The sequence below is a fragment of the Parus major genome, chromosome 1A, assembly GCF_001522545.3.
Source record: "Parus major isolate Abel chromosome 1A, Parus_major1.1, whole genome shotgun sequence".
NCBI lineage: Eukaryota > Metazoa > Chordata > Aves > Passeriformes > Paridae > Parus > Parus major.
The window spans coordinates 31,554,130-31,570,814 of NC_031773.1; the positions used below are offsets into that span (position 1 = coordinate 31,554,130).

The 16,685-nt window shown below is 36.0% G+C and overlaps 1 protein-coding gene across 3 annotated transcripts in view; it reads left to right on the forward strand.

Moving 5' to 3' along the window:
- The window catches only part of TBK1 (TANK binding kinase 1), a 28,206-nt gene that overhangs the window by 8,967 nt on the left and 2,554 nt on the right, over nt 1–16,685 (forward strand). For all 3 annotated transcript variants that reach the window (XM_015627356.2, XM_033514421.1, XM_015627357.3), the window contains 14 exons: nt 1,572–1,682; nt 3,431–3,610; nt 5,149–5,345; nt 6,498–6,556; nt 7,669–7,760; nt 8,205–8,306; nt 10,319–10,397; nt 11,264–11,385; nt 11,513–11,589; nt 11,930–11,969; nt 14,192–14,293; nt 14,386–14,482; nt 15,533–15,639; nt 15,933–16,004. In XM_015627356.2, the coding sequence (XP_015482842.1) occupies nt 1,572–1,682; nt 3,431–3,610; nt 5,149–5,345; nt 6,498–6,556; nt 7,669–7,760; nt 8,205–8,306; nt 10,319–10,397; nt 11,264–11,385; nt 11,513–11,589; nt 11,930–11,969; nt 14,192–14,293; nt 14,386–14,482; nt 15,533–15,639; nt 15,933–16,004 (1,437 nt within the window). The remainder of the gene's footprint in view (nt 1–1,571; nt 1,683–3,430; nt 3,611–5,148; nt 5,346–6,497; nt 6,557–7,668; nt 7,761–8,204; nt 8,307–10,318; nt 10,398–11,263; nt 11,386–11,512; nt 11,590–11,929; nt 11,970–14,191; nt 14,294–14,385; nt 14,483–15,532; nt 15,640–15,932; nt 16,005–16,685) is intronic.

Genomic DNA, 16,685 nt, shown 5'->3' on the forward strand with positions numbered 1-16,685 from the left:
CCCTTGCCCTTTAAACCCAAAGAGAAACAAAACCAAGAAAAACAAATAATGCAGAAAACCCCCCAGTTGCTCACGAGCAGCCAACTGATGTGCTGTCAGTCCCTGACCAAATGCCACCCTGGTAAATTCTTCCCCACCTCCTCCTTAGCTTCTGTTGCTGAGCAATATGATATGGTTTATCCATTGGGTCAGCTGTCCTCCTGTATCCCTTTTCAACTCCTTGCCTGCCCCCAGCCTACTTGCTGCTGGGGCAGTAGTAAAGTAGAAGAGGCCATGATGCTCTGCTGCTCTGCAATGGCTAAACATGCCTGTGTTGTTAGCACTGTTTTGAGCACAAATCTAAAACATGGTACCATACACTACTTTGAAGCAACTTAACTCAATCGCAGCCAAAATCAGTAGAAACATTCTGCTTCAACAAGGATTTTGTTGTGTGGCACCTTAAAATCGGAATTAAGCATGTAAATTGAGAAAGACCTGAATTGAGCTCCCTCAAAATACTAATGTTTTTCCATGCATCTTTCTTTCAGCATGGCACTAGGCTGGTCTGTTGCAGTGCCATTCATAGAACTTGGATACTACAGGCAAAATTATGGTATTCTGAAATGGGGTTTCAGTGCTGTGAATTTTTATTTTCTTTTAAATGATGCTCTTACCCAGCAGTCTTAAAATGGGTGCATTATCAATGAGACACATTTGAGTAGTATAGTTGTGGGCTGCAGTTGAAGATAACGGGTGGCTCCTGAATGGAAAACAGAAGATATGTCTATGATACAACGATTGTATTTGATTCCTGTTTCATCTTAGTCTGGTTCTATTTTGTTTTTCTGTGTGTTGCATTTTAAGAATGAAGCAAGGTGGTACTTAGGACCTCTAACACATCGATATCATCTCTGTTCTGGTACTCTGTGTAAAACTGACTTCAGTTTTCTTAGTTGAAGAAATTGTCCATCTTGTGATTTTTTCTTATAAGAATTCATGTTGTAGCTGCTTGAGAGGTGTTCTGTGTGCATCTTGATCTTCAGAAAGAGAAAGCACAACTAAAATATTCTGTTGCAAAAAGTCTGTTGTTCCTCATTCGTCTCATGAAAAAATTGAGAAATATATGCCTGTGCAATACAAGGTTAAACAATGTCAAATTGTGTCCAGATTTCTGGATGTTCCTTCTCTATGCCCAAGCCACTTTGTGGTGGCTAAATGTTTTCTGTTCCTGTGGAACATGCTAGAAGTTAGCATTTTAATGTGTAAATTGAACTAAATTGACTTTGATTAATTAACTCTTGTGAAAACCTTTGGTTTCCTTCAGTGTGCTGGAAATAACTCCTGAACTTTTTCCCAAGACTAAGGTAGACAAAGTTGCCTCTCCAGCATAGCTCTTTATTCTTTACTCTTTCAGCACTGCTCTGTCAGCTTGTAAGTGAAGCTTCCTAATTATTGCACCATCTACAAATTTAGGTGAACCTGTCATTTTAATTTGCATTTTGCCTGCCCCTTTGAGGATTAGTTACTAGACCTGTGTATATATAAGAGGTAGTAGTTGAAGTTTCCATTATTTTTGTAATATATTGCAGGTATAAAATAATCACTGGAAAGCCTTCTGGTGCTATTTCTGGAATACAGAAAGCGGAAAATGGACCTATTGAGTGGAGCTGGGAGATGCCTATTTCTTGTAGCCTTTCAAAGTAAGTTCGAGTTTAAAAATGTTCACAAAATGTTTCAGTACCACTTGATTGTGCTTTTCCAGTTATTTTCTGGGATTGTGTCCTTGGAGCAGAGATCTGATACAGTTTTTATTTTGAACTCTTCAGTACATCATTACAGTCTGATATTTGGTTATCAAGTGTTTTTTCTTCCCATCTGTCCAAATAGTTTTATGAATGCTAATTTACAAACGAGTACATCTGATGTGGTTTGAGAAGAAATACTATTACTGCATTTTTTCCACCCTCAAGAATGAAGAATCAATAAGTTTGATGTCCCTCATTTCTTGCAAGAATGTGACTTCAGACATGACAAAGATTAGGCAGTAGGAAGGAAATGATAAGCAAAGACAATTCAGAGGCTTACTTTTTGCTAGGAAAAAGGTCACGTCAGCACATTTTAACACATACTCATATCCTTTCAATTTTTTCATCATATTTTTGCTTCATACATCTATAATATTCAGTAGGAAGAGCCATGGAAGATCTAATTTTGGTATGACTTTGAAAGCACCTCCCATAACCCATTTACCTATTTTGCTTCCTGAGACTTTTTCCATACTTTAAAGTTACTAATATTTCATGGTAAGGGAGGAAATAAATTGTTCTGTGAAGAGTCTGTAGAAGCAAACTTTTCTGAAAGCCAAATATCTACATCCTTAAGGGGTGTAGAGCTGAAGTCTGGTTTATATGAATTCATTTGTTTAGAATGTGAAGAACTTTCAATTTGTATGTGTTTTTCATTATACTGGTCGTTTGTTCCTCTGGTTATTCTGTACTATTGAACTGCTTGAAATGATAAAGGAAGCAGGTTTTTTCTCATTAAAATCTGTTCACAGTAATACTTTTAAGTAGCATTCAAACAGTTGTAGTGTTATAAGTTTAGTACTAAAGTGAGTTTGAGCACAGCATCCACTGACATCTAATGGGGTCAGCAGTGTGCTTGCAAGCCACTGCAGTTTTCTTTAGAATGTTACCAGTTCTGCTGCTGAATTCAGGCTTGATGTGTACATGTTAAAATTCTGGAGTTGTTCATGGTAATGCACAAGTGGGATCCATAAAGTTCCTTACCATTCAGATGCTCAAGGTAGAAATGCAAGAAATTTAAGCTGACCTTTCTCCTAGAATAGTAACAACTGTAAGGCAATGGGTAGCATGATTTTTTTTTCAGCATTCAAGCTGCATGTGCAGAGTATTTATTTAGCCCCAGTCTCAATCAGGATGAATTCTTAGTGTTGACAATTTAAGTAATGAGTCTTTGCTAACCCAGCTGATTTTGATTGAAAGCAACCTAGTGTGCTCACACAAGCATCACCACCAGCAAATCCTAAATAGCAGTATCTTCCTTCAAAGTGATGTACTATGGTGTTTGGGGTGAGCTGGGTAAAATGCTACTAGGGTGGTAGGAAGTGGCCTCACCTTGACAATGTAGACTTAGTAAATTTCATGTGATTTTTGCAGTGTGAGTGAAATTTCTCAAATACCAAAAAAAAAAAATTGATAGTTAAGACTAAAATTGAAAGGTTTAAAGTATGTATATTCATGAAAAACAATGGACACTACCATTGAACATTTTGTTGCTCAGTGTAGGAAAAAAGGCACTGCCATATTCTTTAGGGGATAATAGATGTGTACAGATGAGATAATTCAAATGAATTGTTGTAATTGGTTACAATGTAAAACGTTCCAAGTAAAATCAAGTTGTCTCATCTCCTCTTGGTGTCCTCTAGGGGTCTGCAAGTACTGCTCACACCTGTCCTTGCGAATATTCTTGAAGCAGACCAGGAAAAATGCTGGGGATTTGACCAGTTCTTTGCAGAGACGAGTGACATACTGCACCGAATAATAATCCACATCTTTTCATTACAGCAGATGACCTTGCACAAAGTTTATATTCATAACTATAATACGTAAGTGTTCTCTCTCTCTATTTTCATTACTTTGCTCTTGTTCAGGCTAACAGCAATGTGTCCTCAGATCACCAGTTACAAATTCAGTAGCCTGTGACCTCATGTCACCAGTGCTGCAAATTCAGCAGCCTCTCCTTGGCAGTTTATCTGCGGAAGTGAAAGGGCACAATTCTCCTGCACAGTCATAGTGCATGTACAAACATGTTGACCAAAAATAAAAATAAAGTCACTGAAGGTCAAATCAATTGATCTTAAACTTAGTCTATTTTAGTGACAAAACACAGACTTAATCCTTGATGTGTGACAATATGTCTGTTTCACAGCAGAGGCCAATTCACTGCACATTTGTATACGTTCCTTATTTACAAAGTGGTTTTCTAGAGACTTCATCTCTTGCTCATCTTGTCCTCAAGCATACAAAATGCACACATTGTCTCTGATGTAGAACTCTCACAGGGATTCTGAAGTGGTAATTGGTACAGTTTAGGATCCTGATTTATATGGAGTTCACTTTATGACCATGAAGTGCTGATGTTAAAAGCTGTAAGATGTACAAACACAAATGCTTTTTCTCTGCTGTGTTACTGATAAAACAGAGCATGTTTTAATTTCTAATACATGGATACATACTTTACCCATCCACATTTATTTCATCAAATGTGTAAATACAGTTCTGTTCTCTTCAAATTCCTTTTCTATTCCATCACTATTATCCCATCACTATTTGAGAGAGCCCAAATATTGTCTTTGCAGAGAAATCTTGCTTCGATTTTTTATTATTTACATGTATGATAATTTATAAACTAGCTGTAGTATTAAGAAGCAGTAGTGTACTAGTGCCACACAGGAGGCACACCGATCCATCTTGTTAGCGTACTGAAGGTTTTTCTTCTTGGTGAGAGGTTTTGCTAGTTTGGTTTGGTTTTTTGGTTGCTGTTGTGGTAATAGGTTTTTGTGGTGGGGTTTTTTGTGGGTGAGAGGGATGGTGGCATTTTAAGTTCTTATCCTTGTATCTATTGATTACTGTAAATAAAATTCCAAAGTGTCTTTGCTCTTCCTTATCACTGCTGTTTTAGGAAATAATTTGGCTATCTGTTAGCTTACGTGCTGAATTTAATTTTTGGACATGTCAAACACCAGACTTTTCTTTTGGAGAGACCATCCATCTCCTTTGAAGAAGAGAGTATGCCTTTGAAAACTTAAGTGTGCTTCATTCCCCTCATCTGGTGTTGCCTGTTTTACTGACCTTCAGACCAGAGCAATTTTGTTTAGACAGACATGCTTTGGCAGATATTCAGAGGTAGAAAGGAAGTTTGGTATTTTGCAGGAAATAGCATATATTTTTGTAACACAGCAACCTGGAGTTTTAGGCAGCATGCTACTTTTTTTCTTTACTTAAAACTCAAGTGCTTTATACGTAAACTCAGTTCTTAATTAATCATAAATAAAGTCAGTTTTTATTTAAATAATACAAAATCTGAAGTGTTGAACTATTGTAATGAGTCTAACTGCTACTGATTATACTGTTTGTATTACAGAGCTGCTATATTTCATGAGTTGGTCTACAAACAGACAAAAATACCGTCTCAGAATCAAGAACTGATATATGAAGGTCGGCGCTTAGTACTAGAGCCTGGCAAATTGGCACAGCACTTCCCCAGAACAACTGAGGAGAATCCTATCTTTGTAGTAAGCAGGGAGGCTGTGAACATTGTTGGATTAATCTATGAGGAAGGTATATGAAATTAATTTCCCTTTTCTCACAGCTATCTTTTGTAAATAGTTACGAATTACTTAATGTAATTGTTTTATGTCTGTTATGTCTTAGAAATAGTGTTGGAAATTTTCTTTTGTTGATACCTGAAGTTCTAAGTATGCAGTCTAATGTTTCTTAAAATTGCTGAGTATCTGGAACATTTTCACAGAAACAGTAGGTGCTTGTCATGTTCCAAGTCCTTTGAACCTGAACATTTGTGTGCTAAGATGTAGTGGTCCTTATGGAGTTGCGAACTTTTTTGAAGCATGGCACTTTAAACAAGTAGAAAGAAACATATAAAGTAACTCAAAGCTGGTTCTTTTGTTCCATTATTCACTAAGTGGAAAGTCTAGTTTTACTTACATTTTTTTATTTGTCAGAAATGTGGTTAGCCTTTCAGTTAACAGAGAAGGTCTTTACAATATACATTTGCTCAGAAGATAATACTGTAACAGGGGAAGAGAAAAAAGAAATTAAGGTTTTGAATTTCCATTTATCATTGAGAATGCTTTTAGAGGGGCCTATGCCAGAGCCCTTTTTTTATAAATTACGAGCTTGAAGACATGGCTGCAGTTGAGAGGTCAGTGTTGCTTTTGTCAGTATGTCCTAAATGCTGACTGCTCTGGCCAGCTGGCACTCATACAGAAGTGTTGAAGAGTCTGGGTAGGTGAGCTGTTTGTGGAAGGATCAGCAGGGCTTTTATATTGTGTCACAGAGCTTTCTGAAGGAGCCAGTGAGTGTGAGAACAAAGGAGATTCAGGTGATAGGTGCTACCTCAGGTTTAGAAAAAGCTTTTTGGTGAAGTGCTACCCTTAAGAGCCTCAATGAAAATAAGTAGCCATGTGATAAAAAGGGAATGGTCTCCTATGTGGGTAAACATGAGGCTGAAGAACATAGAGAAACAGTTGGCTCTTCCAGTGGAGAGAGATTGGAAGTGGAAAGGACAATTTACTGAAGATACCAAGTTATTTAAAACAGCTAAGCCAAAGGCTAGTTTAAAAAGTGTGCATGAGAACCACATGATATTTAAAGGGATAAAAGCAGTGTACGGGGTGGAGAGGGAAAATCATCTGAATTTTTGGAGTCTCTTCTCGAAAGTAATAAAATACAGATACTTGTTTTGTGTTTCAGTTTTGCTTCCTAAAGTACATCAACGTTATGATTTGGATGGGGATGCCAGTATGGCTAAAGTGAGTAATTACCATTTTAGATTATATACCTGTCTTTGATAATGATACTGCAATGAAAGCTACTTAATTTTCAAATTAATAATGTTAATAATTAAGTATTTTAGTATGCTAATGAGTATTCTGATTGCTAGAAATATATTTATTAACAAAGGATCTAAAAGTATATTAAAGCTGTACTTCATATACAAAATGTGGTTTAGATTTTCTTTTTTTTTTTAAACCAAACCCAAAGTCCAGTCTTCTAAATTCAAAGTGCTTTGGTACTGTATAATTCAGTGCTGGGGGGTGGAAAGGAGTTTGACACTATGTAGTCCTGAAGGTAGCTAGAAGCTTTGTAACTTCTAATGGTGCAAAATTTAACATTAGAAAAATAACTCTTGCTCAATAGAGAGGAGTCTCTAGGTTTCTGCAGAAGGGTGGAATTTCTGTTGCCTTTTAAAAACTTCCAGAATCTGTGGGAGACAAGTAAAGGATGTTGCATTCTTTTGGTTGTTTTTCTAAAACTACTGAATGTATGCACAGCCATGCTTGACTTTGTGACAACCACTGACTGCTGAGAAACCATTTATTCACACATGGTAGTCCTGAAAATGTATGGCCCTTTAAATACCAGTTGAAAATTAGTAAACAGAAAAGCATCAGTTGATACTAATTACTTATAGTATTGTAAATTGTAATATCTGAAACTTTGTTCTGAATTCTAAATAATACAGCAATCTTGTAAGTGGAATTGGGTAAATGAAGAGTCTCTAGCATTAGAATTAAAAAAAGGGTCAGTTTTTGTAAGTTGCTTTTAATGTATGTGCTTGATTCCTAAAATGTTGAAGAAATGTACTTGTGACTGACAGAAATAGCAAGTTGTGTCATTTTTGTTTGTGGGATTTGTTTTCATCCCTAACAGGTGCTTCAGCATATCTGGAACACCCATGTTTAGCTCTGCCTTCACAATGGGTTGTTGCCTGGCTAAAGCTTAGACCAAGTTACACATTTTAAACTACCATCTTTATGTTGGTTTCTTTTACTAATGTGTGTTGCTTTGTTGTGATGTATTGTCTTGAAGCAATTGTTAAGAGAATGCCAGGTCAGTACTTATGCTGGGTTTTTTCCTCCAGGCAGTGACAGGTATTGTATGCTATGCCTGTAGAGTTGCCAGTTCTTTGCTACTTTACCAGGAGCTGATGCGAAAAGGAATTCGATGGCTAATGTAAGTAAATGATTGCATTTCACTATGTTGTGTTTTTATTTTTCATTTTTTTTAAATTGAGATATGCCTTGATTATCAATACATAATTCTGTAATCTCCTGATATCTTGGGAGGTATATCCTTGAGTAAGGATAGGCTGAATTTCTCCTTTTCCAGTCATTAAGAAAACAAAAAGATTTTTTTTTTTTTAATATTTAAAGTTACAGTGTTTAATAATTAAAGTTAAGGTGTCTGCAAAATTTACTTTTTTCTGTGTATAATTTAAGTCTAACCTCTGGTAACATGGAGATGCAATTTAACAGCTATTTTTGTATGAGGATTATGTTAATGTATCTCTAACTGAAAACAGTTCCTCCTGGCAATTATTGCTGCAGGTATATTACTGATTGCTGGTAGGATGGCAGATGAATACTGCAGTTATAGACTAATGCTTCACTTTTTTAGTGAAATAATCAAGGATGATTACAATGAAATGGTGCATAAAAAGGCAGAGATTGTCATCAGGCTGGATTTCTGCAGCAGAAACATTGAGAAAGCTGAGAAAATGTGAGTAGAAGCACTATACCTTACACATTGATTCTTTGTTACCATTTTTAGTGACAACAGTATTTTAAGTTATGATTATTTGCGGTGTTTTTGCATATAAAAAATAAATCTGAGTCAGCATGGATTTTCTGATGGCACTGACTTAAGCAGATATAGTTATATATGTTACTTAATTGTTAATTTTGTTGCTTAACCTAATAAGAACAAGTAATTACTAATTAGTGGTAACTCTGTGTGTTCTTTTTCTCCTTTCTTCTCTGACTCAGCTTACTTGCTCTTATTGACTCTAGAAGCTATAGTAAAGCTTGGACAAAGAATCAAGTAGCTTTGCTTTTATTGGTGCTTTTTCCACTGTGTTTGGTTGCATATGACTTCAAATACTGCCCCCTGCACAGTTTTAAGACTGTAGTATTTTCTGTGTAGAAAGAACTTTAATGTTGAGATATAACATAGAGCAGCTGCAAAAAAAAACCCCAAATAACCAAGCCCAGCCCCCCTCACTCCCTTCCCAGAAAGGTGTTAGTCTTATGCAGTGTGATAGGAACTTTAAATAGCACCTCTTCTTCGTATTCTCCTAAGGGTGGTAGTTTTTCTGTTCAAGCCACTGCCAGTCTTCCTCCAATGCTGTCTTAGTCATGGGATTCTCTGAACTTCTCACCAGGCTGCTCTGAGAATGCAGATACCCACAAAATGTTTAGCACACACATTAGAACCACTGGTTTTGCAGAGTAGACTTAAGAATTAGACTTAAACCTGTTGGAGCTGCTATGCCTGTGCAAACTGAACACCTTGTATGCAGTAATTGTGGATACCCAAGGGTTTGACAGATTGCTATGTGTGCCCCAAATCTACCTTAAAACCCATATGTGTCTGTTTGTTTTGGCTTCAAAAACACTGCAAAACCACAACAGTGAAATAGTGAAGTTGGTAACTTGCAAGGTAACACTATACCTGTGCAGCCTAGATACAAATCATCAGGGCAGGAGTCCAAACTCCTCTTCCAACCCATTTGCACTAGACCATGTAGTTGGTGGGACTAGATCATGTTCAGACTGTGTTTGGTTCAGATAGTTTCTTCCTGCATTCTGCCAGAAGAAAGTCACTCAGGGGAAACCACTGTCAGTTCTGGTTTATGGCTCTGCTGTGCTCAAGAGTATCTCAGCAATTTGAAAAAAGAAACAACGTTAATTTGCTAACTGGAGTAGTTCTCATGTGAACAGAAATTTCCTATGTGTTTGCACATGGTCTTTTGGCCTCATACAAAGGGGCAGGATTTTCAGTTGGTTGCTAACTCCATAAAAATCTTCTAAAGGACATGTCCTTTTCTTTGTCCTTCTTTTCAAGGGTGTGCTTCAAAGCATGAAAATGCAAAGTCTTTATTTGAAAAAGTAAATAAAGCATTGAACTTGAGTGAAGCATGTATTTTTTGAAAGCAGTTGAACTGTTTGTGATGGCATTTTTAAAACTAAAATGTACATGAGACTCAACAGGAAAAATACTGTCCTGAATAATTTATTTGGCACTTGAGCTATGGTCATATGAAAAGTATCAGTATGAACAGATGGTCCTACTATCCCCACCTTTAAACATTTAACCCAGTAAGTTTTCTCAGAAGAGCACTTTGGTGCACTGAAGTATTAGTTTGTTATTGACTGCTTTAAGTACCTTTAGTTTGATAATATTTAAAAAAATTACTTGATGAAAGGAAATAGTCTTCCACTGCCAGTCAAGTACAAGTAATACGACTAGAATAAAGAATTCAGTAATAAAAGTTTAAAACTTTATTTTAACAGTTCCAATGTAGAAAAAAAAACAAGGAATTTTTTTTTTTAATCTAAAATGTTTCCATCATTAATGGCCACTTAAATTTGTCATTTTCATGGTTGTTGCTTGACAGAGACTGTCTTTCATATACAAGAAGAGTCAATTACTGTTACAATTTGGATTCAAGAAATACTTTGAGTATGTTCACTGCTTGTTTCTTTTTTTAACTGCTTTCTTTTGCTGGTCAGATATGAGAATTTGATGCAGATCAACTTGGAAGCATCAGAAGTGGATGAAATTTCAGAGATACACACAAAACTCTTGCGTGTAAGTACCTGACAAAGTTATCCTGTCATTCTGAAAGTGGTGTTTCTACAGAAAAATCCAAATACACGATAACACAGGTTTCTGTGAATAACAGCTCTGAATTTTAAATGTAGTTTCTAGATTGCTAGTCGTTAAAATATCCGTACTAATGTGAGTGTCTTTCTGAAAGCAGAGCAGATCCTTTTGGATTAGCTCAGTGTAGTGAAAATAGGTTCCTGAAAATACAAAATTTGAAATTCAAATTTTCTAAAATACTCAAGAATTACAACCCTGATATACATTTTGCTTTGCTATTTTTAATTTTTTCCTTTCCTTAAGGAATTATTGACTACTTTGTTGGCTTTCTAAAATGTTACATTCACAAATACACTTCAGAGTGATCTGCTTTGAAATATGCATCATGTTTCCAGACATGTAAGGAAAATTTGAAAATTGCTAAATACACTGGGAGCAGATACAAAGTTCTCCATTCTGAAAGCAAAAGATAATTAGTGCATTTTTGTTTTGAAGGTTGTATGAACTGCAGAGAAAGGAAAGTATGAGTTATGTGGATAGTTATATGAATTCTTAATAAACTTAAAGAGTAAGGGTCAAAGTAAAGAAGAAAATTATGAAAGGTTGAAAGTTATTGTTGAAAGAAAATAAATTTTAACTAACAAAAATGCCAATATCAAATATGATTCTTTATTTAATAATAATAGTTTGCTTTATCTGCTTCTAGCAAAGCCTAGGCAGATAATTGGACATACTGCTTTAATGGAGATCAATGAAACAAATCAGCTTGTAGTATTAATGTGCTCAAGTGATAATCAAGTACTTTCTCACTTTACCTAGTGATAAGATTGTACCTTCTTGCTCTTATGTAGCTCTCCAGCTCTCAGGGCACCATAGAAACTAGTCTGCAAGATATCAAAACTAAACTTTCTCCTGGTGGTTTACTGGCTGACACCTGGGCAAATCAGGAAGGCATGCATCCAAAAGACAGAAAGTGAGTAACTGTACTTACTGTTCTAGTATGTATTGAATTCTGCATTGCATTGTAGTTCATAAAGTTTATTAATAGGTACTTGAGTTTATGTATAAAACATCTAATTTTCTTCCTTTTGTCACTCTAGTCCAGAAAGGCTGCAGGCTCTGCTGTCTTCCATCACAGACATCTACTATCAGTTCAAAAAAGACAAAGCAGAACGAAGTAAGTAATTTATTTGATTGACTTTTAACATAAAATGTAATGCAAGGGACAGGTCAGTCTTACTTTGACTAGGGAATTAGCGATAGATATGGAGAGTATCCACAGTGTATATGTCTGTAGGTCCTTAGTGTGATACCATGCTAAAGCTTGTGAGAATGAAACACCACTATTAATAGCATAAATTTGAATTGCAAGACTGGAGAGGAGGAAAAAAGTATATGACCACTTTGACCTGTATAAAAAAGGGAACTGTATAAGAAATGGGTAAACTTTATAGTAGAGTTTTGCATAAATGTAACTGAGTTAGATCGGTAATGTTTGTCATCTGCTCTGATCCTAGGGCTTCCTTATAATGAAGAACAAATACACAAGTTTGACAAGTAAGTTTTGAAGTTACCTTTGGGGACTACCATGGTTGTTTTCAGGTCCTCCAGGAGCTCTTGCCAATAACCCATTCTATTAATTTTATTTTAAGTCATAACCTCTTTAGGATTGTTTTCTAAAAAAATTCTTTTAAATATCTTAAATACATAGGGGTCCTAGCTTATAATAATGAGGTGCTTTCTGGCTGTAGTTTTTTCACTAATAGGCCTTCTAAATGCAAAAATACCTGTTTGTTATCTGGGTATAACTGTTTTATAGGAAGTTCACTTCTTCCTTGTGTTTTATCAGGGAGGAGAAAGCCCTGAGTAAGATTGAAATGGCTTTTTAACTAAGGTGGAGATAGTCCATATTTTACCCATCTGTAGAAAATTATCTGAATGAAATTCTAGAATGATTTAATCTTACAGGAAATATAGCACACAAAATTAATTTTAATGCCAGTTCTCCATGCTTCTTTAAAATTGTCACTCATGCAAGGTGTCCACATTAAGCATCTATGTGTAACCTGGGTCTCTAAACTCCCATAGTCTCCACTGATTCTATACTGCTGTACTTGTCTCAGAATTTATTGAATTCCTCATATGTAGATGGCTAACAGCATTTAAATTGCCCTAAAGTATCTGAGACATGCTCTGAGACTGGGAGGTAGGACACAAGTCAGATGGGAAGCCCACACCTTTCTGGACAGGTGGTCAGAAGCAGGGCAGGATATCTTTGCTGGAGAAGAGAAGGTTGCATGGAGTCCTCCTAGCAGCCATCCAGTACCTGAAGGGGGTCCTGCAAGGAAGCCAGAGAGCAGTTCTTCATCAGGAACTGGATAGGACAAGGAGTCATGGCTTCAAACTGAAAGAGGGAAAATTTAGGTGCATACATGGAAGTACTTCTCTGTGAAGGCATTGAGACACTGGAACAGGTTGCCCAGAGAAGTTGCAGCTGCTCCATTCCTGTCAGTGGTCTGCAACAGGGGGGTTCAAACTAGATGTTTTTTTATGGTCCCTTCCAACCCAAACCACTATAAGATTCTATCTCAAATGATGCTAGATGCTTATGTTTAAGTAAAGAAATTATTCTCTGAGTGGCTGGTCAGTTGCATGGTTCCCTAGACTTTGCTAAAGGCTGCATGAATTTAGACACCACTTACATAATTTTCTTAAAAGTATTGCTTTTACTATCATGTGTGTGACTTCACTGACAATTATAGATAAAAAGCTGTCATGCAGATGGCACAGCCTTGCCACTTGATTTTTCCATAGTGAAAGCTAAACTGGATAATTGCCAAGCAGAGGAGAGTTTCTACTACTAAAAACATATCCTTGCATTAGTATAAGATAAACTTCAAATAAGTATGCTTCATTTTCATGCTTTGAATACTGGTATATATTCTACCACAAGTATCTCCCTGGGACTGTACAGGTTTGAGATCCTAAGTCCATCTTTTTCATACTTGGTTCACCCCACAGGGAAATGGCAGTGGCTTTTGTTACGTACTGCATGCTATTGTCAGCAGAGGCTGGCCTTTGTAATATTTACCTCTGGGCAGATAGGGGAGCAGCACTCAATTTGAATTTTATTTTTCTGGTTGCATGACAAGTATTCCTGATGACAGTCAGCTACACTCTAGCTACAATTTAATTAACCAATATGTATTATGCAAGACTTAATGAAATACCAGGAGTAGGTGTTGGTCTGTAGTGTTCTAGTATCCCTTACACTAACAAGAATTGGGATTTGTTTTCCTTTCTTTTCCTTTTCTTCTTGTTTCTTTTTCTTCTTGTCATAAAATTAGGCTGACACAAAACTCCTGTTATTTTTCTAACGTGTATGTTACTCAGTGCAAAGGATTATCCATATGTGCTGGAAGTTCCAAGTATCTGCAGAAGGCAAATAGGAAATAATTAGGTCTTTTGTCCTTTCCATTTAGAATCCTTAAATATACCACCTGACTCAAAGAAGACATTTGACCTTTATTCATATACAAATATGAATACAAATGCAAACTAAGTGCTTCAAATATTTTTTTCCTTCCTACTAGGGAATATTTTTGAGATGTAAATTATCAGTTCCTGTAGAATGTTGAGTTCTTACACATTACAACAGCATGAATAAAGGTGGCTGCACAGATTTTAAGTCCACAAACCTTTCTGTTTGAGTTAGAAAAGTTAGAGGAATTGGGTTTTGAAAGCAGTATAACACTGTTTTGGTTGTTTCTATGTCGCAGGCAGAAGCTGTATTTGCATGCTACAAAAGCCATGGCTCTTTTCAAGGATGAGTGTGTCAGCAAGTACGAGACATTTTTGGACAAAGCTGAGGACTGGACAAGGCAAGCTATTGATTTCTTTAATTTTTGGTAATGTTCATTGCACTACTTTTATATAAGCAGCAGTTCTTAAAAGAAAACTCTTTTTCTTTTAGGAAAATGCTTCACACAAGGAAGCAATTACTGGCTCTCACCAACCAGTGTTTTGGTATTGAAGAAGAGGTGTCCAAATACCAGGATTATATAAATGAGGTAGAATGCTTCAAAATTATGTGAAGCATTTGCATAGTTAAAAGTCTTTGGCATATTTTCATATCAATAGTGTTGCTTATAGTGAGTCCTACATTAATGCAGTTGTATTAAAACACTTGCCTTTGTGGGTGCAGTATGTAGTCTACAGTAGCTTCATTGCTATGTCAGGGTGGACTACAGAATAGTGTTGTTTTTTTGAATAATTGAATAATGTCAATTGTGTTTTGATTTTGGAATTTGGTGGTGTTAGTTTGATTTGGGGTGTTTTGGTTTTTTTTTATTTGGGTGAGGTTTTTTTGGTGGGGTTTGTGGGTTTGGATGTTTTGGGGTTTGTGGATTTGGGGATTTTTTGGTAATGTTAAGTGTTTCCCCTTCAAAAAAATCAGTACAAATGGATGTGGGTTCATTGAGAAATGCTTTGTGAAACTGTTACCATAATATTTTCAGAGTACTTAAAGGATTATCCTAATTCTCTTATGAAGTATAAAAATGCTACTTCAATAGTCAAGATTATGGGATACACACTTAAGGATGTTAAACTAATGATTTGGACGGTGACTCTGCAGGGTGCAAACTTCTCAGAATTAGCTCAAGATTGAGAATAAGAGCATTTTCATGTAGTAAAATTATTATTTTTTAGAAAGGAAAGATAAGTGAACCAAAAGCCTTTGCTAATTGTAAAATCAGTTTAGGAATGGTGGACAGCAGCATTTTACTTGTTTTTTTGTATTTTTGTAGCACCACCAATCCATTGGTTAGGATCCTGTTGCCCTAGGACAACTACAGACATAACAAATAGATAATTCTTCCTTCCCAGAGTTTATTACAAAAGTGTTAGATAAGAAAATAGAACAAACCAGGAATTTAGGTCATGTAAATACAAAACTTGCTGTGATGATCTCATCTTGGAGCATATCAGCCCCCTTAGTACTGTAATAAATTTATGACATATCACAGCAATGGAGAATTTAAAAAAGGATTTTAAGGTGGGCATCAAAATATACATGACAACTTCTATTGTAACTTAAATTTCCTTTTTATCTGTTACAGTTACAGGATGCCCTGCCACAGAAAATGTTTGCAGCTTCCAGTGGGATGAAACATACAATGAATACAGTCTATCCAAGCTCAAACACATTAGTAGAAATGACTCTTGGGTGAGAATTTTGTAATGGGATTGATGTAATATTGCATACTTGCTATACAGGGAAATTTGAAAAAAAAAATTAATAGACTTGGTGATTCCTGTATTAAGCTTTTTACACTGCTATAGTGGTGGCACAGATTTGGAAGTGAGTGGGGGACAGCACTAATGTTGTAAATAAACAATTTATCTGTCCCTTATTTTGTATGTAATGGCAACTTGCTGAAAACTGTGGTGGTGAGAGATCAGGGCAGGTAACTATCCCAATAAAAAGTGTAATCTTTCTTTTGCTTCTGGTTACTACAGGATGAAGAAACTAAAGGAGGAAATGGAAGGTGTTGTTAAAGAGCTGGCTGAAAACAATCACATTTTGGAAAGGCAAGCATTTTTCTCCCTTTTGGGGCTGAAACTAGGGGTAGGTTTAATTAGGTACATTTATAGATCCAGAATTTAAACTAAGGGAGCAATTCTGTGATGTCTTTAACTGTAAATATATTTTGAGCTGTTCAAATGAGGTATAACAAAAATATTTATTCAGAACCTTGGAACATTGCTGTAAAATTATTCTAACAGCCATTTTTGTGGCATTTTTGTTTAACGTTACTTTGGTTTAGCTAATAAAAATTCCTGTTGCACAGCCAGATAATTCGGAATTTAAACACAGTACTGTTGCAGCAATGCATTGGTGTCTTTTAATTCCTCCCTTTTAGATGTTATTTTTGATAACTGTGGAATTACACCAATCTGAATACATGATTTTGCAGTTTTCAGATTGCTTAAGTAAAGTGAAGACTCAAACATGTTTCTTATAATCCTGAGAGGGTATTGTCATTATCACATACAGAGTGATCTTGATTTTTTTCCTATGAAGAAGACAAAACATATAAAAATAAATCTCCTGAAAGTTCCAGGGTAAAATGCTGGTAGAGTGGAGTTTAGCTTCAAACTGAATTGGTTTTATTTTGTTCCCCATTTCCAGTCCCATACTTGCAGCAAATCTTCCTCTCTTCCATCTTCTTTGCCAGTACAGAAGTAAAGTACAAATGCCTCTGTTGGCAT